This window comes from Drosophila willistoni (assembly GCF_018902025.1).
Source record: "Drosophila willistoni isolate 14030-0811.24 chromosome XL unlocalized genomic scaffold, UCI_dwil_1.1 Seg141, whole genome shotgun sequence".
Classification (NCBI taxonomy): domain Eukaryota; kingdom Metazoa; phylum Arthropoda; class Insecta; order Diptera; family Drosophilidae; genus Drosophila; species Drosophila willistoni.
In genome coordinates, this window is record NW_025814052.1 from 8949211 (window position 1) to 8975186 (window position 25976).

The window sequence follows — 25976 nt, forward strand, 5'->3', positions numbered from 1 at the left end:
TTCCATCTTCTTCTTCCTTTATGTAGTGTATTTTATAGTTATTTGTTTTTTCTTTTATAATGTTCTGTTTGTTTAAATAAAAAATTTTAATAAAAAGTCTTTTGGAATTTTCGCATTTTCATATTCGTAGATTATAAATTATATATTGTAAATATATTTCTCTCTCCCCTATATGTTTTCGTTAGCCCCACAAAAAAAAAATATTAATAATAATAATAGTAATTATAATAATTATGTTGTTTTTAGATTTACAAATCAGACTTCAACTTTACCGACAGAAATAATAAAGAAAAAGAAAAAGTATTCATAATAATAATAATAATAAGCAGTACATGTGCATAAATATAAAATTTATTTCTTTATGGTCGAATTTCGTTTTCTTTTTTCATTTCTTTCATTTTCTTTTTTTTGTAGGGTATATGGCAGTCGTTATCATTTTTGAGATAATTTGACTTTCGCTTAAAAAATCAATAATTAACAGAACAAAAAAAAAATTTCAATCGTATAATAGTAATTACAATATATAGTCATATAGAAATTATTGCAAAAAAAAAAAAAAATTAAAAACCAAAAACATTTCTTTTATTGTTTCCCAGGTTTTTTGCGCGGTAAGGAAGGAGGAGGGTGATTCTGAGGGTGGTCACCATTTAATATATATATATATCCATCATTAAATCCTCATCTACATCCATATATATGTATCTATTATCTATGCTTAGTATCTAAGCCTGTGTAGAGAAGTAATATTACGTAACATTATGTGCAGAAATCATTACAATTAGATTAAAAAAAAATAATTGCCACAGACTTAATTTGATGATCGGCCAAACGGATGTGTTCAAACTGCAACGAGAGGAGAGAAACGAATGAGAAACATTGGCAATTGAAACAAAAGCAATCGAAACGAATGTCATTCAAAAGAAAACTAAAAGCAGTTTCCAATTCAACCTATTGACTTTGCCTTTGGGAAGATTCGATCTTTTAGTTTTCTTTTATTTTGAATATATTTAATACTTACGCTGATCGAAGGTACTCGGATTTATGTAACTAATCAGATCCTGATCCGACATTGTGGTTAACTCCTGTGGTATCGGCGGTTGGACTGCCTGCTGCACAGCTGCGGCAGCAGCTACGGCTCCAACAGCGGCGGGCAGAATGCTGCCAGCAGTTGTTGCCGGCGTCGAGGCCTGTTGAGTCATAACGGCACCATTGGTGGTCACAGCGGCGGTGGCCACCGACTTTTGTAGAGCATTTTCCGTGGCCAAGGCAACAATGAGAGATTCTTGTGGTGTGGATGGCACAACGGGCAAATGCGCGTGCGTATGGGCATGGGCGTGGGCATGGGCATGGGCGAGGGCATGGGAGTGCGAATGTTGATGGCTGTGGGGGTGAGAATGGGAGTGGGCATGGGCAACGGCAAGCGACTGGTAATTGGCCGCCTCGACGGCAGCTGCTGCAGCAACAGCAGCTGTTTCCGGTGTGCTCGAATGATTGCCCAGTAGCAGATTAACCAGCGGATCGGTGGAAGCTCCTGCTGCCGTTACAGCAGATGGGACAGCCGCCTGCTGTGTGGGATGATGGGGCATCGTTTGCTGATGATGGTGGAAATGATGCTGCTCCTGCTCCTGGGTAGTAATGAAATCGGCAGCCGCCTTTAGAATCATATTGCTAACAGCCGTTGAGGTTGCTGTCGCTGCCACCGGATCCGATTGAAGCGCTGGCGCTGTGGGATTAAGGGGTAGAGCATCGGCTGTGACCACAGAGGCATTCGGTGGACTCATCATAATGTTGCTCAAGGCCAATGCTGCCACAGTAGCATCCTGCTGGGTGGGCTCCGGTTGCATGGCAATGTCATTGAGTATGGAATTGGCCATGGTCACCTGATGGGGAGCCAAAATGTTGGGCACCACAGCAGTGGCAGCGCCATTCGCCGAACATAGAATGGTCGATGGTGAGACAGCGGAATTCATAATTATATCGGTGGACAGGGCATCGACTGCACCAGTGGCGCCTGCTGCCACTTGCTGTTGCTGCTGCTGTTGCTGTTGTTGCTGTTGCTGCTGTTGTTGCTGCTGTTGCATGGGCAATCCGGCTCCCAGGGCAGCAGCTGGCTCTGAATTGAGTATAATATCCTGTGAAAGTGGCGAACTATTCGGTGATGGTTCACTGCCGCTCAGTGAGCTACTCGAATTGGTGGAGCTCAACGAGAGGCTGCGCTCCAGAACTGCGTTCGATGTTGCTGCCGTTACCGAGTTCACTTTCGATTGCAGCATATCGGTGAGGGCATGATCGATCACAGCCGATCGGGTGAATAGAGCTGCAGCCGGTTCGGTGACAGTGCCATTGCTACTGACCACCGATGTGGATTTGGTGAGCTCTTCGATAAGCTGCTGCTGCTGCTGCTGCTGCTGTTGCTGCTGCTGTTGCACCACATGCTTGACTATCTCATTCTTGACGGCCATCTCAACGGCCACGGCCACAGCAGCCGGATCGATGTCGACGGCGGCGGCCACCGCTGCAGCGGTGGCTGGAGCCACCACACTGGGAAATCCGGGCAAGCTATTCGATTGATCATACATTATGGTATCCAGACTTGTCTTACGTGTCGCGAAACGAACTGCTGCCACTGCGGCCGCTGCCGCTGCCTGCTGATGGTATTGCTGGAGGGCACCGTTTGGACTGCCCGGATGCAACACAGGCTGATCGGCACCACCGGCACTACCGGCACCACCAACGCTCTCCGATGGCGTCAATTGGGCTACGTTAACCGATATCGGACTGCTATGCGAACTATTCTCGTCGAGCAGCTCACTCTTGAGGGCTGCCGCCTCGGCACTCAAATGGACCAATTGCTGATCGGTTATCATTGGTGTCCCAGCCACACTGGGCAATGATGAGCGTCGCACACCCATCGGTATTTGTGTGGTGATCGGCGGTGGCATCATACCGGAATCAATTTCATGTTTCGTCTCCACTTCGCCACCAGTCACCAAGGCCACTGGGGATAGGCCACCGTTGGGATTGCTGCCACCACTGACTACTACTCCACTCACATTGCCGTTGACATTGACACTGTCCGACCAATTGCTCGAGCTGCTGCCGACTATATTCGAATTGGATGGAGCTGCTGTTGTATCCATAAAGTTGCTCACAACATCTACAATAGATTGAGATAGAGATAACAAAATTCCATGGATTTAATTACGAAATTATGTAAAATCAAATAATTAGCGCACAAATGTGATGTGCGATCAAGAAAATGAAGGGCAGAGAGTAGAGTGGAGAGGGCGAGGATTTGGTGGTTTGGTTTTTAGGTGGTCATGGTCATGGTCATGGACGTGGGCATTGGCGAGGGCATGGGCATGGGTTGGGGTAAAAAGAGAGCGGGTTATAATATGAAAAAATATATTAATTAATAAATTTAAAAATACAGTCCAAAATAATAAAAAAAAAAAAATATCATAATTATTATAATAATAATAACAAATAAACAAAAAGTGTTGAAAAATAAAAATAATGAAAAAACGAAAAAAGGGTCGAAATAAAATCTTAAAGTTGAGAAAAAAAAATAAACAGAGAGACAATTGGAAAGAGACTTTGCTATATGTATATAATATTATATAGATAAAAAAAACTGTATGTTTATAATTATGGTTAAAGATATTTTTTGATTTCTATTCGTATGCTAGGTATAATTATCGTGGATATTACTTGTACCATTCAAATCATTCACATAGAGCACACCATCAAAATGGGCATTCATTCAATCAGATTCAGATTCAAAACGGCCAAACCCTCTTCCTTCCCTTACATGATGAAGCATATATGAACTTGTATATTATTTAAATATATATATATGTTTGATTCCAAATCCACACAACAAACGAACAAACAAACAAAAAAAAAAAAAGTGGAAAATACAAAAAGCATTGAACACAATTCAAGATGAAGAGCAAAAACCATTGGGAAGATCAGCAACAGGAGCGCAAACGCCCGATCAAAAATGAACCACAGGATCACAGTCAGTAGAAACGGAAATCGATCTCAATTCAATCAAATACTTTCACTCTCTCTCACACACACACACTTTCACTCCAATTCTCTCTCACACACATACATTCTCATTCTCTCATTCAAACTTCTTGTCAAGTAATACCCAAGGACGATTCGTTTTCTTAATAATAGTTATTAAAATTATTGCAAGTTAATCTAACTTATTTATGGTGTAAATTGTAAATTGTAATTGGTTTGGTTTTTGGTATTCTTTGGTTTGGCTTAAACTAAATTTAAATTTTAAATGTTGGTTAGTTATAAATACGAGTAGGTTTTATTAATATATATATATATATATGGGCATATAGGTATGTATGTATATGCCGATCCCCAAAACCCCAAAATGAAAAACATAATGAATAAACAACATATATATGTATGTAGGTATAGCAGGCAGCAGCAGTATATAGGAGAAATACCCGATTAGATTTAGCTCTGATCGTAATCTGTGTGTTGATGATATATCTCTTGGGCATAATGCTGAGACTTCAGAAGTCGAGCAATACTTAAATAAATTCATACTCGTTCGTAGACCAGAGAGTCCCATCATTAACGCTTTAAGAGCTTTCAAATGATGATCCGTTCCGTTTCCGTTTTCAGAGTCTAAATCTAATTTGGTATGGCTGCATAATTATATTTCTAGATGTATGGAGAGACTTAAGGACTTTAACCGACTTTGTTTTTCTTATTTTCATTGTACTGGACGAAGGTTGGTGGTGGTTGGGGATTTGGATGCTGTAATTTGGGAAACGTGTTGGCCATTTATCTGTATGTGTAGGTGTGTGTGTGTGTGTGTTGTGTGTTGTTTCCCCCACCCGCTGTTTGGGCGATGTCATTCACTTCTTTCCCGAGGATTATGGGTGCGACGGGCAGCAACTATAAAAGAATCTTGGGTTTCTGTCTTTGTTCTTTCCTTTTGGTTTTTCGTTTTTTAGATGTCTCTAGAAAGGGTTTTAATGGAATGGAACAAAGTGAGGTCAATATGAATGATCTAGATGTGGTGACCGTTCCCCTCTTTGTGTTGAACTATGTCATGATATTCCTAAGTCTAATTTCAGAAAGTCTAAAAAGTTCAGGGGGTTTTTATCTATTTTCATCTGACGCTAAATTAAAAAGGAAAAATAATTTTGCCTTTAATTTTTTCAACGTTGAAAGGAAGAACCTTTTATTTTTATTTTCATCTTGAAAAGAAAGAACTAAAATTTTGTTTGCCATTAATTTTTTATCTTTTGTTTGATTTCAAATATTTCAAATTATTTTCAAGAAATAGCTTAATTTATTTGCTAATTAAACTTTGTATTTATTTTTTACTTCAAGACAAAATTACTTTTTGTTTATTAATTTAAAATCTTGATACTATGAATTTTACTTTTGCTTCAGGACGAAATTGCTTTTTACTTTTTAATGTGCAAAAATTGAATAGAAAGAATATTAACTAGAAGGACATCTTGACGATTATGTAATGTGAACAGAAAAGAGTTGGAAATAAAGCTAAATGTTATTAGTTTTCTACATTTATATTTTTTTACAGAAAGGTCCTTCTAGTTAATATTCTTTGAATTCAATTTTTGGACATTGCACATTTGCACAGGTAGGCAAAGTATTTCAATTAAATCAGATCGGATAATTTATAATTAACTTTCTTTAGCAATTTATTGTTTTCATAATTGAATCCTTTTACTTTCGCTATACGAGTCAATGAAAAACGCATATAATATGAGAATAACTGATTAAATCGGAACGATGGAATTTGAACGCTTGAGTAGCTTCAAATGACTTGCATACTTTTTGGGGTCAGCCTGATAGGGCAATGAAATGCCATTCAATGTTAGATAGTTTTATGCTTGATGAAGTTTTCGGATCTATATCTAAGAATGAATTCATATCGGTATATTGAGGGGTATATGTTTGTGGTATATGTGTGTGGTATATGTGTGTGGTATATGTGTGTGTGTTTTTGTATGGGTGTAATAGATAATATTATTATTATTAATTATAAAAGAGACGTATGTATGTTTATGTATATGTATGTATGTAAGAAAATGGGTGGTACGAGAAAATTGGCAAAAAAAAAATGTTGTTTGGGTCAAATTGCAATAATAATATTTCTTGTTTTTTTATGAATTGGTTTTTTGTTTTTTGTTTTTTTTTTTTTTAACCAGTACCCTAATCAATTGGTGAATTGTAGAGCTTCCATGTTGATGATGAGTTGATTGTCGCAGGTTCGGTTGGGTTCCTCAGTCAGGGTTGATGATCATCAGATGAAGAGGTGTGATCGCTGGGATGCAGTGGCAGTCTCTCATTCTCTTTATGGTTCAGTCTCTCTCTCTCTCTCTCTCTCTCATTCTCGCTCATCTTTTTGTGTGTGAAGAATGTGTATGAGGGGTGGTGGATAGGAGTATGTGGTGTTTGCAAAAATCGTTCGTTATCGTTATCGATAAGATCAACTCTGCATGTTGCTTTCCAGGCAATTTGCGGCACTTTATCTGAAGGCCATGTTGCTATATACATAATATGTATATATCTTTCTTTTTTTTGTATTGTATACATTTATATATATGTATTTGTATATATCTATATTTCAATTGATTGATTTTTGGAAAAAATTTGGCTTAATTTTGCACTATATTGCTAAGAAAAGGGGAAGGAGGAAGAATAAAGTAAAAATATATATATGTATATTTTTTTTTTTTTTTTTTTTTTGTTTGCTTGTTTTTAATAATTAATTTTTTTTTTTTGTCTTTTAGGTTGGTGGTCTTAGTGTTGCGAAAAAAGTTGCCTGCCTAGACACTAGATTCGATTCGATTCGTTGCCCTTTTCTTCATATCCTGCTGTTTCTTGATTGATTGATTGTTTGTTTATTTGGTTGATTGTTGGGGGGGTTCGTAGAAGCTGGGTTGGTCATTTCATCTTTTGTTGAATTTTGGTTGGCTTTATGGCTGAATGATGCATAAACATATGCAATATATGTGCATATTGATTTATTTTGTTTATATTGTTTGTTGTCATTATGTGGAAATGTGATCAAGAAAACTCGGCATTAGATTCTAACAAAACAGATGCAACAAATACAAATACAGATGATAGATAGATAAATGCACACCCTCACAGCACAATCGCTCACAATTTCACTCACCGCAAACACTCAATTGCCATTCACCCACTCACTCAATCATTCACATCGAATTGCACACACACAAACACACAGAAGATCTAGAAAACTCACACCAAAATCTACACACAAGATATGCCCAAATTGCAACTACTATGTTTTTCCAGCCTTTCTCGTATTAACAATTTCAAAGCGACAAGATCTCCAGCAGCAATGCCAGTCGAAAAAACAGGCTGATTAAGAATCGGATGGAATGAACCGATCGATCAATAGAATTAGTCAATCCACATTTCAGACAATAATAAAAGTACAAACGCCTTCACAACAGTCTACAAATCCAAAAACAGTCGAAGCAGTTCATTCTCCGGAGTCGGAGTTCCAGTTCATCCATTTAATAAACAATTTTAATGGACCGATGAATTTCGATTAGTTGAACAAATTCTAAGCTGACTTAATTATCTTAAAGAAATTGAAATTATACCAAAAGTCATTCATTCTACCAGAGTTGTTTCGATCACTTTCCATTCTTCTTGATTTAAGTTGTTGTTTTTTTTTTTTTTTGTTCTTTGGCAGATAATACAAGAGTCAAAATGAATATATATCTATCTACATTTATAGTATATATATATGTCCTAATTTAAATTGCCAGCTCGTTATGTTTCTACTTATTTTGTGATTTTATCAGAGTTTGTTCATTATTATCAATATTATTATTATTATCATTATTATTATCATTGTTATTATTATCATTATTAATCATTATGAATATATCTAACTTTGTGTTTGTTTATCATTATCTTAAATTATTTTGCTTTTGTGGCATTTCAATTTTGCTCTTTTATTATCGTATTTTTGTTTGTTTTTGTTTTCTCTATTGATATTCTATTTCTCTTGTCTTATGTCCTTTGATTTATTCCTACTTAACGTAATAATTGTAATTTGTTTGTTTGTTATTATTTATTTCATGCGTTATTCTGTGTATGGGAAATTTTGTGAAGAATGATTGAATCGAAAAAAACTTAGAACGAAAACCAAGAATGGCAAGCAGACAAAACGATTTTAAGGACATAATAATTAAATGTTTTTCATTCCGTTTAGTAAACCGATTTTGTTTAGGGTATGTGAGTTATGTGTATGATTGCTCTTAAATCTAGTTAAGATCATTACTTCGTTAAAAATAATGAAAAGTTCTTTACGAAAATAAATTCACGCGAAAATTGCTTGAAGCCTGTTTGACATCAGACTTGATTCTGGTAATCGTTATAAAAAAAATGTCTCAAAATCAACCGAAAATACAATTTACCACACAAAATGAAACAAACTGAATCTGGAATCCTTTCTAATTTAACTCTGTACTAGATCTTAGAGCTCTTTTATAAAACAAGAAATCTAGAGTCTCTGGAATGATACTGGCTTGCAAATGTTACGTAAAGCTTCATTTCAATTTACAAAGCATAATGGAACAAAATGGAATTGAAATCCCTTTTGTTATAGCTTAGTGGTAGTCCTTAGAGCTCTTTTCTATAATGGGTTATGAAATCTGGAGTGTGTGTAACAAATTGGCTAACAAATGTTAGGAAAAGCTTAATTTTAATTTACAAAACAAAATGAAACAAAGTGGAATAGAGAACTCTTCTGTTATAGCTTAGTTTTAGGTCTTACATTAGAGCTCTTTTTTATAACGGGTTATGCAATCTAAATTATATTGGCTTGCAAATGTTTAATATAGCCAAATTTGAAACAATTTCGGTTCCCGCCCTGCTGAGAAGCTGACAAAAGTTCATTATAGCCTTCAAATAACTCACATAACTCTCTTTATATCTACAGGTCAAAGTCAGTGCTATATTAGTTGTATGTGTGTGTGCGTGTGTGTGTGTGGGTTTCAACAACTTTTTGTTTTGTTTTGTGTTGTTTTTTTTTCTTCTTTTTTTTCGATTTGGCAATAGACGTGTTAATTACATGATCAAATTGCATATGTCTAGAGCTCTACGTGCTCCCTATATCTGAGGGTCTCATGGTGTGCCTCTGTCTGTGCCATTTGCAAGGCGTCATTAAACTTTGTTCGTTACAAACAAAAGTTAAAATGCGAAAACAAGAGAAATAAATCAATTGAAATAACATTGAGACGAGGAGAAAGGGAAGAGGACAAGGCAAGGAGAAGGAAAACAGTCAGAATAACGCATGAAAATGATACTTGATTATATAAATCTTTTCTTTTCTAAGATAAAGAAGTTTTCATTATAAATGTATGCCTATTTTATATGTCTATATAGATTAAAATTGATTTCAATTTTATATGCATATGTAAATTGTATAATAAATAATTCTGTTCCTTTTCTTAATTTCTTTCTTGTTTAATTATTTGCTTTCAATAATATATATGTATATTTTAAATTTTTATGAGCAATAAGAAGAAAAGAAAAATGGTACACAAAAACAAAAGAACATAATCAAGGAAAATTTCCTAATAACTTTGACTTTGACTTTAAAAAAAATCTCTAATTTTGTGTTTTTTCTGGTTATACATATATAATTGAAGTATATATATAAATTGTGTGTTTTGTGTGTTGTGTGTGTGTTTTATAGGATTCTTGTTCCTACTAAATATTTTGTTTTATTTTTTTTCTTTTGCATTTCATTTTCATTTCAGTGAAAGAATGATCATATGCAGTTTGTATGTAAGTAAGTGAATGAAAGGATTATAAGAAATAGTTAACAAATAAATACCTTGCGAATGTATTGTGCTACTTAACGTGCTGGCCGCCGCTAATGTTGTATAGGTGCCCTTTGGTGTATAGATAAAGTTATGCGGTTCACTCTTCTTGCCACTGGAAATGATTGACACTTGAACGCTCACTGGTTTCAATAGATTCTGATGCAGATACGGTGGCACCGTGCAAATGAGATGCGTCTGCAAATAGAAAACAATCCGAATTTAATTACTATCTGTACTAATTTGGACTGATTTTTATATGTATTTACCTGATGCAAATACTCCTTATCGGGCTGTACACTCTGCTCCCAGAGGGCGGCTGTACCCCCAATCATTTGCTGACGCACAGCTATCTCAGTGGCTGGATCATCGGCGTTAACACTATCGTATGTCTCCTGGAACACAACGTGTGTGTCCTTTAAGAAATTTTTACCAATAATAAACAATTCTAGACCACCATCGACGGGGCATGAGTTGAGGGACTTTTTACAAATCTCGGGCACACCGGGAGGTTGAGCTATAGATCAAAAAAAGAAAGCCACTTTAATCAGTAAGAGCATCAAAAATCAATGGGTTTCTCTCCACTTACTGCATATGATGGGATTTGAACAGACTTGAAGTGTTTCGGTGGTGCCATCGGCACGGGTTAATTGAGTGCGAAAGACCATGCGACAGCGTGTTGATTTCTTTTTGTTCTTCTGTGCCAAATGCTCGGGAAAACGATGCTCCACATCAACGTTGCGTTCCTTTATAGAAGAAAGATAACTCAAATTGTATTATCAAGTGCCAATGAAATAATACAAAAGTTCCAAAATATACCTTCAAGATGCCAACGCAATCGCATGTGATGGTCATATCGGTTTCAGGTTTAAAATCAATTTCAATGACCATTGTGCCATCTACTTTCTTCTCATTGCATTGGGTGGAGTTCTTGCCGGCAACTTTGCATGCCTGATAGAACATATGAGGGGCCACACGACCGATATCGGTGCCGATAAAGACCTGCAGAATGGCCGATTTATCGTAGCCAGTTAGACGGACAATGGGGAAACCATTGCCGCTGCGATCCTTGACAGCTCCGCGACTACCTTCAGTCTGATACCGGGCCCGATGCTGTTGTTCCGGCTGTGAGATAATTTCAAGCTGAACTTGTCCGTCATTCGAGCTGGCGATGCTGTTCAATGGCGTCTGGGGTTGACGTTTATTAGCCACTCGTTGCACGGTTCGAGCTGAGATGAATCTGTGTTAAAAAAGTAAAGATATTGATTTAAAATCAAATTTATTTTCAGTTTCTTCCTTTTGGTTAGGCAAACACAATTTCTTAAACTGTATTTCGTATAGTCAAATTTGGAATTTGGATATTTATTTAAGGATCATAAAAAATCGGTTTGCCCATTTCAAGGGCATACTTTGAACTTTTTTCTGTTTTCTTTTGTTTTTTCATATATACCAGATTTGGTATTTGTATAGAGCTGATCTACCAAATACATTTATATGTACATATGTATATAACATGAAGCATTTTCAATGATTTATGGGCAACGTCTAGATTTTTTTTAGATACTACATATGTTTCTTTTTTTTTCGGCTTTTTTAGATAACAAAACACACGTAATAAACGAATTTTATGAAACAGATCGAATGAACGAATGGTAAATGTGATATATGACTTTTGAGTTTACACACACACACACACACACACACGCACGCACACACATATATATACACAAAAACACAGAGATTTGTTAATTATTCTTGTAATAAAAATTCTTTTTCGCCAAAAAAAAAATTTAACTAAATATTGTATACAAAAACTTTGGCATTGTTTATTCGATTTCAATTCTGTTGCAGCATTTTGCATAATTTTTGCTTTTTCTCTTGTTGAAAATTTGCTTAAAAAAAAAAAAAATAATAACAACCAAAATCAAAATTAAAAAAAAAAAAACTACTAATAAATATTTGTTAAGGTAAGCAATTGAGTTAAAGCTTTTAATAACACACTCAAAACACAAAGAAAATATAAAAAAAAATGTAATTCAAACTTTTGTTAGTACATTTTGTGCAAAACCAATTTGAGTCTTGAAAAAATAAAAATTAAAACTTGTTTTTTAAATGTTCTTTCAAGTTTGTGAATTTCTTTTTTGTCGTTTTTAAAATTTTTAATTGTTTTTTTTTTTTGTCACTTGATTGAAATTTTGTTAAAGTTTTCGAAAGGGTTTTTAAAAAATTTGCTTAGTCTTTTGTTTGTTTGCTTTTATCAAATTGGTTTTTGTTGCCGACCCCTCTTCCCTGCTTACTTTGGCTCATTGCTTTGGGCGGCGATGGGGCGTGGCGTTTGATTGACATTCTCTACAAGATTCGCCTGTCGTTCATGGCTTGGCATCGAGTTGGCTATCTTTCGTATGAACTCATCCTCACTGCAGGCATCATCATTGTCCAGTTCGACATGGTTGCACTCGAGCTTTTTGCGTTTTATGTATTTGCCACCGCCGGATCCTAGAGTCCTGCTTCCTATTTCACTTGACCCAGAACCTCCTCCCAAGAGTAAGCCGGGATACGAGAAATCTTGCAATTGATGTTGTTGCTGCTGCTGCTGCTGTTGTTGCTGCTGCTGCTGGTGTTGCTGCTGTTGATGTTGTTGCTGCTGCTGATGCTGTTGAACAGCAAAGGCCGTTGCAGTAGCTGCAACAGCGGCAACTTCGGCAGCCTTATGGCTCATAGTTGCATTGAAAACGCCACCAAAAAGATCAAGACCGACGCTTTGATTTGCCTTTGTTGTTGATGATGTTGTTGATAATGAATTTGAATTTGAATTGGCATTGGGATTGGGATTGGTATTATCATTGCCAAAACCCGTATCCTCATCCAAATTGTTGAACATTAACGAGCATGAGTGCGAATCCTCCGACGACGATGCCGACGATGAGGCCACATCTAGGTCATCCAGATAATTGCTGTGGCTGCTCTGGTTGCTACTGCTGCTGATGCTGCCGCTACTGATGCTGCAGTTGCTCTTGCAACCAGATGAAGTTGTCATTTTCTTGGCATGCCGCGATCTATGTGTATGATATAACAATATGCACAATACATACAAAAATAGATACAGATGATTACAATTAGTTTCAATACAATTTTACAATTTTGTTTTTGATTTGTTTTTTATTTGATTCGTTTTGAAAATACTTTTCTACCTTGTGTATTGGTCTTTTTCTTTTTCATTTACAACTTTTGATTTAAGCAAACAATTATTCCATATAGAGATGGAAATGAATCAAAACTTTTAGCAAAATTTTAACCAAAGCAAAAAAAAAAAATAAATAAAACATAAATGCATAAAGTTTAAAGATCAAGCCAAAAAATTGAATTTTTCCCAATTTATTTATAGTGCAATATATATGTACATATATATTTTTGTTTTGTGATTATTCTCTCTCTTTCTCTCATTCACAACACTCACACTCTAGATTAAAAATGAATTATATGTATGTAAATGTTTTTTGGCCAAGGCGGGAGGCAAACTTTGAGTCACTTTTGATCAATTAATATTAAAAAAAAAAAAAACAAAACGAAATTTTCAATCTTTGTTTACTAATAAAACTCCAAAAACAAATCTGATTTTCAAAAACACCCAATATACATTTTTTTGTGCAAAAAATTTGGCATGCTCAAGACTTTTAGATAAGAAGAAATGTAGAGAAATGGGGTAAATGCAAAAAGTACACTTGAAAAAATTAAGAAAATTCTATTGAACTTTTGGAACCGGTTTTGAGGTGTAAAAACGTAAATTCTGATTCTATCATTAGCAATTTTTTAGCAAATTTGTTTTTTCACTCAAGTCTTTGTTTTTTTCTTTGAGTGTACCTAAAGCAGAGATAAGAGAAAACAACAACAAGCTGATAAGATATTTAATGCGATTGCATTTCAAATGCAGGCGGCGTTCTTTTTTTTTATTTGTTGTCATGTAATTACATTTTCAGTAAGCAATAGCAATAACAACAACTAAGACTACAACACCAAGCAAAGAACAAATCCCAATTAACAAATGCATATCAAGAAATTCTTAAGCTAATAATAAAAGAACGAAACAACAACAAAAACACATTCACCCTGACCTACAAAAAACAAAAAAAAAAAAGCAGAAATATCAAAAACCTGTCCCAATCTTTTCCAATCGCTTTTCGACGCGAAAAATACACACACATAAAAAATTAACTCGACTATGAAAATCGTTAACATACGCAACGAGAATGCAATTAAAACCTTTGATTAACTTGTTGATAATAATCGCATAGAATGTAAATGATGTAGCTATAACCTTTTAACCTTTACACCATTTATCGATAACTTTTCGCGCCGTTTTTGAGATTAAATTCAAATAGAATTTATTTAAATTAAGAAGAATAGAAATTATGTAGCTACATTTACATAGATTTATTATTATAGTTCGTTAATCCCAAATTTATCCAAACTATCGATAAAATTCGATAATAGTTCGATAAATTATCAACATATTGCTTCTTATTCCAAAAGATTATTATTGCTGTCTAATCCGATGGCGAAATTAGCTTATAATTTTGGGTGGTGGAGATCGGCAAAGGAATTATTTTTGGTTATCGAAACGTGATCAAGTTTCAGTTTGGAGTTCACCAAAATAAATCGTTCCTCTAACTTATTTCGCAAACTGTTTTTTAAACGAAATACAAAACATAAGTTGTATATGTATATGTTATAGAGTATATATGGTAGTCGTTACCTCATCGATTTCTATTACCAAATGTTTACTGTTCAACTTAAGGCAGCTTGCAAAACTTTTGTGATGCATTTTCTAGGAAAATGTTTGAAAAAAATTACAAATATCGTATATCTTGCAATTGAAATCGACTTCATATCTTTCACTTTGTTTTGATAACTCGAATTCATTTGACATCACACACAGGCACACGAACACACCCACAATTCACAGAACTTTCAAAGGAGATCAGGTGGCAAAAAGGGAAACTTATATACTCTACTTATATACTACTCATGTATATATGTATTGTATATATATTAGAATTCACTCACATTCGATACATGTTGAACCACAATCAATTTTAGTTTGGAATTCCTTTATTTTATGTATGTTTGTTATAAACAAAAATTTTGTATAATTAGAAAAAAAAAAAACTAATGTATAGTATTCCTTTTCTCTATTGGATTTATTTTTTGCAATTTTTCTTTTTCCTTTTTTTTTTGTACTTTGTTTGTACTTCCTTTCGTAACCAACTGCTGGTGAATACTGAATTGTGGGTGTAAATGAAGAGAATCAAACCATATCCAGTAAGGGGATATATATGTATACGTTTGTGCCTGTGTATGAAAGGGTGTGTGTGTGTTTGTGTAGTGAAAAGTTTAAGTTGCAAGTGTGTATTAAACAGAATAAAATTAGCTGGAAATCAGAACCAATATAAATTAATAAACAGGTGACCTGAATGGCCAATTGAACACTTCTCCCCCTTTAATCCAAAACAAAGCTGTTGGATGTGTGTGTGTGTGTGTGTGTGTGGATTGAGGTGATAATAAAAGAAAATTAAAATATATTCTATACCAATTGAAATATATACATATATACACGAACAATTTAAATCTCTTGTCGTTATCCGATGTACATGTAAATACAGAGAGAAAAAGTTTCAATCTGTTTTAAACCCATGTAGGACAGTTGATTTGCTCTCTTATATTTCAGATTTGACATTATATATATATGTACATCGGAGCAGACATTATTGCAAAGGTGGCTCCGTCTATCGAGCACAAGATATCTCTATATTGCAAAATAGAGATGGGAGAGCAAAGAAAGATTATGAATCGACAATCGAAGTAACTTAAGAAAGCCTCTCTCATTTGATCGGTGAAAATCTTGTATGAAAAATGATAACAGCAGCAAATGGGAACGTCGAATGGGGCAAAAAAAAAAAAAGAAAACTTTTCATTATCACTTAAATCAGTGGCGTAGCGTGGATGTAGGGCAGCCGGGAGGAAGACCGCCTTCTCATGTAACTACCTCAAAGTATACTTAAATTCATTTCTAGAGTCAAAGAATTTAGCTAAATAAAATTTGCTTCCATAAGTAATCACCATTTTCACAAAATGTAATGCTACCATAAAATTTAAAATCTAATTTTAAAGTGATTTGTTCAAGTAATTTTAAAAATTGAAAAAGATTCAAGTCTGTAAAATCGGTATTTTAAAAAAATTCACTGATTCAACTCTTTTAAAGTTGAATTTTAAAAGAAATCAAATGCAAGAAATATTGAAGTTTCTAAAAGACTTTGAATTTTCTCAATAAAAAAAAGCAAAACAAATGCGCATTAAGCATCCAGTAAACTATAAAAAAAAAACACATTTTAATTATAAAACGTCTATTTCCTTGAGGGGACGCAAAGAGCGGGAAATTTACTTAATACTTAGTCGCTACTACTTTGTGCTTAGTATTTAGTCCATAGTATGCTTAGTCCTAACTATGTTTTTTAGTTTTCTGTGTTACAAGAATCTGTCTAATTTTATATTAGGCAGGCCTTCTTTTGACTAGTTGTTTTTTAATCAGTATTGACTCCTTTAATCATTCACGTTGATAGCATTTCATTTTGTTATTGTCAGCATATTCTTTCAGTCCTTTCTTTCAATAAGAAAGCTTAAAATTGACTTTTTAAGGTGATCTGAATGATGAATAAAGAACCCATTTTACAATCACAGAACTCGTATCTGCATGAAACTTCTTCTTTTCCTCTTCCAAAAGATTTGTACCCACAGCCTACGCCACTGCATCACTTGGACACACTTGTCTTAATGCCTTTTTGGTTTTCTCTCTGTGTATATGCAAATTTGTTTGTCCTTAATCTAGCCATGAACCAATCAATTTTCGCTTGCTCTGTTTCTTTTTCTCGATTGTGCAGAACTCACCTTGATACGGGTATGGCTCGAATTAAATGCTGTTGTTGCTGCTGCTGATGATGCTGCTGATGTTGATGCTGTTGCAGTGTGTTGCTTGCCACAGCCGCGGCTGCAGCTGCAGCTGCTGCAGCTACCGTATTAGTGAGAGACCTGTTCATGGAGCACAGATTTGCCCGCTGACCATTGGCCGATGACGAGGAGGAGGACGACGACGACGACGATGACGATGTTGATGACGACGATGATGATGAGGAGGAGGAGCTGCCAGTTGGGTCGCCACCAACAGCCGCCGCCGCCGCTGCTGCTGCTGCCGCGGCTGCTTGTGCGGCAGCAACTGCTGCTCCTTGTCGCATCTCCGTGTGCTGCTCGAAACCGAGTCCACTGTCATTGGAATTGTCACAGGGCGGCGGATGCGGTCGTTGTGGTATTCGCTTTCCAGGCACCATCTTACCAGGACCCGTCTGAAGCAAAAGCCAAGTAAATAAAATTAAATTATCTCTCAATCAATCTTAAATATATAAGTTTTCATGGCCAAATCTAGATATGATTAGGTTTAAAATTTATACTCGCACAGCATTTTTCTAAATATCGATCTAATAAATCAGTGTCTATAATATAAAATATAGTATATAATTTTATATAAATCAAGCGTTTTACAATTCCCGCCGCCCGGTGGGTCGTGTGGCGGAAAACTCGTTGTATAAATCAATTTTCGAGTTAAGGTAGTTGACAATACTCTAAATGGAATTTGGTTTTGAATCGATCAAACAATCAAGTTATAAAACTTTCACAATTTCGTAATTTTTCCCTAGATTAAATTATAAATTTTTAAAAGTCAACAAATGTTTATACTTTTTGTCGACTAAGTGAGTTTCACTTCTATGTTTTGTTGGTAAAGCTAAAGAAATCCAAACCAATTTTTGGCCTCATGGAGATAATGGGTATTTTTTATTCAAAAATCAGTTGAGCAGTTTTGAATCAAGTCAAAGCTCGAAAAGATTATTGGATACTCTAGAGTAGTGGATATCAGAGGATGATGACGATTTTCGTTGTTTACGGATGTTCCCCAACTTATCGATAATATAGATGCCTTTCTAATCTTTCTATCTAATCTATGAAGGATTATATGAATTTAGATTTTTATCACTATTTATTAATAACTATGACTTAATCCACACAAACTTAACTTTACTCTCTTGCTTAAGGAAAAGAGAGACAATGATTTTAAAAAACAAATCTTTAAACTTTAAAAAAAGAAGTAAGTTGTCTCGCTGACTTTCGAGCACTGTAGCGCCGCCACCGGCCAACTCCGGCCGTATGACCGACCAAGTGAAAAACGTTTATAGAAATAACTTGGTTATTTCTAGTCCGGTTTATATGAAATTTGGTATGTCAATAGGTATTAACAGCAGCAATTAGTATCTTTACTTTGATTACAATAGTGAACAAATTTTGGGAAACAATCGGCAAACACGAGTCCACATGCTAAATTTTGTGCCTATAGCTTTTATAGTTCTCGAGATCTAGGTGTTCATACGGACGGACAGATGGACATCAATAAATTGACTTCGCAGTTCGTCCTGATCAAGGATACATACTATTTATGGGGTCGAAAAAGCTTTCTTCCGCCTGTTACACAAATTTTGAAGACAAACTTAAGATTAATCCGGTCCTTAATTGCAAATTCAACTTACCCGACTTATGGTATGCAATTTGCCTGGCAACCCTTTGCCTGGTTGTCTTTTCGATGGTATGCGAAAGCCCTTTCGATGTATCCGCGGACTCATTGTGGAATTGGTTGACATGGTCATACGCATGCCTGTAAAATAGAATACAAATCAAAGTTGATAATAAATAAATTGGAATACTATTACCATATTGGTTAATTAAAAGAGTTATTCAAAACATTCAATTCATCTTAAAGCTATCCATATGTACCTACATCGACTAATTCTTCAGTGAATTCTATCTTATCGTTAACTGATCCTTCATGTGATGTCTACAGATTGTAGGTTTATACCCTTTCATGTGTACAGTAGAGATTAAATGGTAGATTAGAGAAAACAAAAAAAATAATAACGAAAACTATAAAAGGGAAATGTATGGAACATATTTTGTTGCGTGATATTTGGCCTATCCCAACAATGGATTTACCCCTATACATATATGTACATATCTATCGTATATTGTACAATCTTTCTATGTAATCGTTGGGTCTAACCCATGCTGGTGTTAGTAAACACTTAAAAAACAAATGGATTTTTGGTTTGTAAAGAAAAAGAAAGGAAATTAGAAGCTAGCACCCACTCAAGGGACAAAAACTAAGCATGAGAGCTTATATTTAATTAAAATAATAATAAATAAAGAAACGCAAATACAAATATAAGCAAAATGTATACGAATAATAATAATAATAATAATGAATATAATGAAATAATATATACGCATTCATTAATGTATATTTGAGAGGGTTGGCTTGGATTGGGTTCGTGTTGTCTGGGCAACTGGAGTGGTGGACTGCCTTGGTTTTTCTTATCAATTGTTGTTGTTGTTGTTGTTGTTGTTGTTGTTGTTGTTGTTGTTGTTGTTGTTGTTGTTGTTGTTGTTGTTGTGCCTCTAGATAACACACATCTTATTTTTTATAAGAATACATGTAGATGTGTATGTGTATGTATATATGTTAATATAAACGAACTCCTCCTCCTCTTCTTTGGCTTGGCTGCATTTTTTTTGCAACTAGCGAATTGAAATTGAATTGAGGCAACCAATTGAGCGCATAAAACTGCAAAATGCAGCAATAAAAAACAATGCAAAACGCAACTACAACGGAGAAAATTGCGACTGGAGCCGTACCGGACTGGACCGAACCGGACCATACACATATGCTCCATGTCTGATCTGAGGTTCTGGCTGGACGCTTCATTGGTAGAAGTTCAATGCACTCAAAATCATCACAGAAGAGTAGGAGTAAACGTTAGACAGAGACAGAGCGAAAGAAATAGAGAGAGAGAGAGAGAGAGAGAGAGAGATAGAGAAGAAGTGCTTATTGTTATCACCTCACAACAAGCCAAGTCTCTTCATTTACATTTGTGTTTTTTTTTTTCGCAGTTCTCTTTCTTTTTCATTGGTTCCCTCTCTCAATACGAATTGCATGAGGTACAAAGCAGCTAACAAAAATGATTTATCATACCAACATTTCTTTGACTTTTTACGTTTCAGCTCAATAGGTCCAGTCTAGATTAAGATTAGGTTTTTCAGAAACCCCAGATTTATATTTTAAATATATTCTTGATTCTTTCAAAATATTGCGTAGCCGTTTGTTATTTGTTGTGAAAAATAAACACTAAAAACCATTCATTAATTAAGTTAACAAAATTCAAATCTATGTTGTTTTTTTTTTTAATTAACCAATCGACAAAACATTGACGTCACCTTTTAGATGACTAAGAAATTCCAACTAAATTGGCTCCAAAAACAAAATAGGCTTTAAGCCATATTATGAATCGTTTTAATATCCAAAACGTCGTGCAATTGAAAAATAAAATTAAAATATTTGTAATAAATGAAACAAGAAACGGCGAGATCGATATTACTATTTGAAAATACTATGCAAAGATTGGCCAAAGCAAATCGAAAAACTTGGAAGGAAAGAAAAAAAGGAAAGCTAAAATCCATAACAATATAAAACGACAATAAAATCGAAATCAAACAAATTTATAGGCGTGAACAAGAAAATTCATTGCAATAAATGTTAACACAAAAAAAAAAGCAAAAGCAAACAAAAACAAAACAAGAAAAACAACAAAGGCAAGTAAAGAATACAAAATTTTACTATTTTGCCCTTTCAACTTTTCGTCTTTTTATGGCTGCCGCCGCCACCCGAAAGAAAACAAATATTTGGGAATGTTGCTGCTGCTGCTGCCGTTGGTTGCCTTTTGTGGCTCTCTACCTGAACGAAAAGCAATAACAAATTGTTGAATTACCTGGCCCATTTTTAAATACCTGTGTGCGAAGCGCGATAAGACCTGACCAAACTCGACCGGCCCGGGCGAATATCAATCGAAACAACCCCCCTGAAAATCCTCCAAGAGAGATTGAGATGATGCCAAATCGGGATAAGTTAATAATTTACACTGTGATTAATGTGAATTAATTCCCTCACACAAATTGGCTTACAAAAAAAAAATAAAACAAGATACAAAAAGAAAACATTTCATTCAATTCTATTTGCTTGGATCTTTTGTATGACCGAAAATCTGCAATTGTTATTGTTATTGTCGAATTAATATGAAAACAAGTTTTGTTTGTTGTTTCTGTTATTGTTGTTGTCGTTTTCATGCCAGTCACCAGTCGAAGAGAGTTAAACACAGATGTGGATACGACTCGGTAAGAGGAGGTCACCAGACCCCAGTTGGTTTTCTATAATTAAATTATTTTGCAGCCTCCCAGACGACAGACGAAGAGAAGGGCAGGCAGACAGACAGACAGTCGTAGATAGTCAATAAACAAAAACACTTTACCAAAAAAAAAAAAGTAGAGAAGATTAAACTTGAAAGAAAGAAGAGATTGAACCCTATGAATAACCAGACTTAATCAACTCTATTATACGAGGTGAGTCCGAGAAGTAATAACTTTAACTAAAAACAAGAATCCTTTATCAATATATATCAATAATTCTTTGCTCTAGTACAATTAATTTGTTAGCCTTTGGGTAGGCGGTTTAATAAATTTAATAATTAAATTTAATAAGTAAAATATATTTGTATTGTTTGGGTTTGGTTTGATCACCTCACCCCAAACCAAACCAAACCAAACCAAACCAAAGCAAAGCAAACCTCACCTTACCGCAACCTTGCCCTGCCTTGCCTCACCTCACCTCACCTCATTACACAGACATACACACACCTGGCACAACTTACTGACTTAACTCTTATGTGTTGGCTATCATTTGACTGGCGGCGACAGTTATCTTATCGCTTCTGGGCACAAACTTGGCAACAGCGAATACAACAAAATGAGAAAAACAACAACATAAACTAGCAGACCAACAACACCTATGCAGATTGACTCATCTAAATATACATATAGTGAGTATAACCAACTCTTTACTTCTTTGCCTTGCCGTCTCAGATTTGTTGTTTTTTTTTTTTTTTTTTGTTTATACACGTTTAATCGGTAATCGATTTTAATTATTGATATCACCAAAATTTTCGAGGTCAAGTGAGAAATTTTGTTTAGACATAAGGACTGTACTGAAAACAAAAATCATACCAAACAAATTATGCACAATTATGGACAATTACTTCCCAAAAACGTGATAAAATGGGTGTGAAATCAGGCCCCAAATGACACAATTTAGATTGAGACTAATTTTGGCTTTCTTGTTCAGTTGGTATTATGTATGTATGTAAAAAGTACATAAATTGTAGTTAATGGACTAGATTGAAGCTGCAATATCATGTAGAAGTTAGCATCGGAAAAATTACGCCGGGGTCACCAAATTATGGGTCTTGGATGTTTATGTTGTGGTTATTATCTTTGAGTTAAAAATCATCATAAATTTACGGATGCTTACATTTTCAAAAGGAATACATTTTTAGCTTAAATGTATTCTCAACAATTTTTCTTCATATTTAATTAAATATGAGCCAATGACAAAAGATTGAACTAAAATATATTGTAGTATATACAAGTAATATAATACCCTGATGTCTCTTCCACTGATTTGTTGATGCTATTCGGACTATTAAAACAAAAATGGACTTTAGAGTTGTAAGCTTTGTCTTTTTCGCTTTATCCAGTTGCAATTCCCAACTGGTTTTAGTGTTTTAGTGGTTAACAAAGTCTGCTTGCTGGTGAAAGTAAAAATTACCTGAATCCTATCGAAAGATTTGCATAAATCTTTTCAATTATATCTTGCATCAAAATCACAAAACAAAAAAGTATTTTAAACTAAGATCTAAGAAACTCTAAGAATAAACTTCATAAATAACTACCTAAACAAAATTCTATTATTTTCGTAAGACAAATATCAATTTCGAACAAAAAAAAAACACATCTAAGATCATATTTATTTTGAATGAATGAGCTAATATTAGATTTGATTGAATTCTTACCAAAATTACTTTTGTAATGATGTTGATAGGCTTGATGGATATTGCCATTGTAATTACTATTGTTGTTGTTATTATTATTATTATTGTTGTTGTTGTGGTGAAAATGACCATAATGATGACCGCCAGCGGGACCTCCGTTACCCCCGCCGCCGCCGCCACCACCACCTCCGCCATTCTGATGATTAAGATTATGCATTTTGGAGGGAATCCGATAACCAGATTCATAATGTTTATACTGATTGTAGGTGAAGCGCATTTTGTTTCAGATTTTTGTATTCGCTTTCTTATTGTGACGTTTTGGTTTTTGTCTTCTTTAAAATGTTTAATTTTTGTTTAAAGTTTCTTTTTTTTTATATGTATATAATAGTGTTTTGGTGTAGTTGTTGGTTTTTATTTTTGTCATTAAGTTTAAATTATAGTGAATGCATTTGTTGCTTTAATTTGTTTGGCACATTTTTTTTCTTATTACTGTTGTTGTTGTTTTTGTTGAATTATCTTCATTGAGTTTCTGTTGCAAGTTTTCATTTTGTAAAAGATTTGTTGATCATTTCATTCAGAAATTGCATCTGATTTGTACATTTTTTGTTGTTGTGATCTATTAGATAGTTATATGTGATTTATTTTTTGTTACTAATATTTGTTGTTGTAAATAAAAAAAAAAACCCCCCACACACACACACACACAAATCTAAGAAAATCAAAGACTTAGAAAAAACGACAGCACTTTAAAATCGTTAGCAATTTTTACTCTTACTATATATATTTTTTTTGCATGCTTATTTGTTTATAATAATAATAATAAAATGTTTGTTTGTATTTTTTGTTTTGCTATCGTCATTGTTTTTATATTTATTTATTTTTTGCGTTTTTCTCTTCTAAATAGGAGGGGACAAAGTTGAAAAGCAAAAAACAAGAGCATACAATAAAGTAAGAAAAAAACTGACGCGACCACAATTATTTTATTTTGTTTTGTTTTAGTTCGTTTTGTTTTTTTTTTTTCGAGTGTTGATTTGATTTTAAAACACAACAATTACCAACTATGTATATAAACTGTATACATATATGCTTATATCTTATCATTCAGCACAAAGTCGTGATAATGAAGAGCTAAAGGAAAGCGCATTGAGAAGAGATGAAGATGCACATTCCATTGGGAACTTGTTTTCGTTGCACATTATGTGAAACCTTGAGACTGTTCGATCTGTTTTTTTTTTGTCTTCTCTCTTTTTTTTTTCATTCGTTAACTACTTAAAGTTCACATAATTGTGCATATAACTTTATCTGATGCTTCCTTGTTTTACAGTTACAACAGGTTTAGCTGTCAAAATCCTTTTACTTTTCCCTGTCAGAATTTTCCACAACCGGAAATGCTTTGCACTAGTGGCTGAGAGAGAAAAAAAATCCTTTTACCATCTTGGCTCAAGGTCTGCCCTCTGTCTGGCTCAACCCGAATTCTCTTTTACACTGACGTTTGAATACTCTTCTTACTTTTGTTTTAATTATATAAATACAACTCAAATTGCTAATGAAAATATAAAAGAAAACATTTCTTTGAAAATTATTTGAAAATCGTTTCTAATCAGTGGTAAAGTTTTTTCTTTTCTTTTTTTCTTGACGTTTTTATGAGACTTACAAAAATTACCGAGTAATTCGGTTAAAGTGAACCGACAGGTTCCTCCTCCTACCTCAGCCCCCTCTCCAATAACCCTTCTAACTGACTGACTGAGAGATATGTGACACAGATAATTGTGTTAGCACCGGATGGTTTAGTTTGCTTTTTCGACTATTTTATTGTTATACAAAAAATATTGTATTCTTTTTTTTTGACAATCAAATGCCAAGGCAAGTTCTTGCCTAGATTAAATGCTAATTGATATTATACGTACAATATAAACGATAATCAGTTAATATTGATTATTATATAAAAGTAAATTATGATCTTGATTCATTGACCCAGATTGTAATTGTAAAACAAAAAACAAAACAAACACTCTAAGTGCGATTAGTTTGTCTAACTAAATCGTCTAAATCGATCTGCACCGAATTTGTTTGGCAATTTAAGCACAAAATCTATAAACTATAACCGATTAAAGTGTTTGATTCATAACCTATTAAAATATATACTTTGCCGACGGCAATTAATATAATCCCTCAGTGATTATATAAAATATATATGCACATGGTCAATTCCCGGATCGTCTTAATTGATTAACAAAACAAGGGCTTAATGAAGGCCAGGCAAAAAATGTTTTTTTTTTCTTTATTTGCATTCAGATTTAGAAGCTCTAATCTTTAATCAGACTTCAAGGGCTTACAGAGGAATAGTCCAGGAGGGAGATTAACTTAACTTCTGTTCAGTTTCTATGAAAACTCTATAACTACATCTAAATATATAGTCAATTAACTATCGCGCCAAATAACATGGATTCAATGCATATTTAGAAATCACATCTTGTTTTAGGCTATTTCTAAAACTCTAAGATAGACAAAAATGTATATTTTTTTTAATAATTTTAAACTGCACTTGTTCTTTTGTCACTATGATTTTTTATAGTTTATTTCGATATTTTATATGGATTTTTTTTCACACTCCTTGTTATTATTATTATTTTTTAACATTTGTAGACAATAAATAACAAAATTAAACAAAACAAAAAAATTGTTAAAATTTACGTTAAATTAAAAACGAGAGACGGAACCCACAGCAGTCCGTGAACTTAAAGTTCTTTACGCGTTCGCGCCTTTTTTCAAAATAATAATGAAATTGGTTTTTTAAATATTTTTAACAGAAAACCAAAGTTTAAACAAAACAAAAAAAAAAAGATAGTTAAGACGGGAGACAAAAGAAAAAAACACTGACTCTCACACCACTCTCCCTCTCTCTCTCTCTCTCTCTGTCGACACAAATATTGCATCTCTGCCTCTTTCTGTTTGTCTGTTTTTTCTCTTTTATGCTTTATGATGTAGTATTCGATAAGATAAAAAAAAATAATAATAATAAGCCCGTAGAGAAAACCGAACTCAGTCAATTTTTTGTTGTGTGATTTTT

At 34.2% G+C, this 25976-nt stretch overlaps 1 protein-coding gene across 4 annotated transcripts in view; it reads right to left on the minus strand.

Moving 5' to 3' along the window:
* Positions 1-546: 546 nt before the first annotated feature.
* Positions 547-25976, minus strand: part of LOC6648767 (nuclear factor of activated T-cells 5) — a 52821-nt gene continuing 27391 nt past the window's right edge. The window contains exons 1-10 of one of the 4 annotated variants that reach the window (XM_023179031.2): positions 22928-23198; positions 18506-18630; positions 16821-17272; positions 12176-12934; positions 10698-11118; positions 10468-10624; positions 10148-10395; positions 9893-10076; positions 1019-3157; positions 547-843 (exon numbers count right to left, since the gene is read on the minus strand). In XM_023179031.2, the coding sequence (XP_023034799.1) occupies positions 839-843; positions 1019-3157; positions 9893-10076; positions 10148-10395; positions 10468-10624; positions 10698-11118; positions 12176-12934; positions 16821-17272; positions 18506-18630; positions 22928-23183 (4746 nt within the window). In that variant the 5' untranslated portion in view covers positions 23184-23198 and the 3' untranslated portion in view covers positions 547-838. Of the gene's footprint in view, positions 844-1018; positions 3158-6631; positions 6685-9892; positions 10077-10147; positions 10396-10467; positions 10625-10697; positions 11119-12175; positions 12935-16820; positions 17273-18505; positions 18631-22927; positions 23202-25976 lie in introns of those variants that run through there. The other 3 variants (XM_023179033.2, XM_023179034.2, XM_047011428.1) reach the window with 3 other exon arrangements.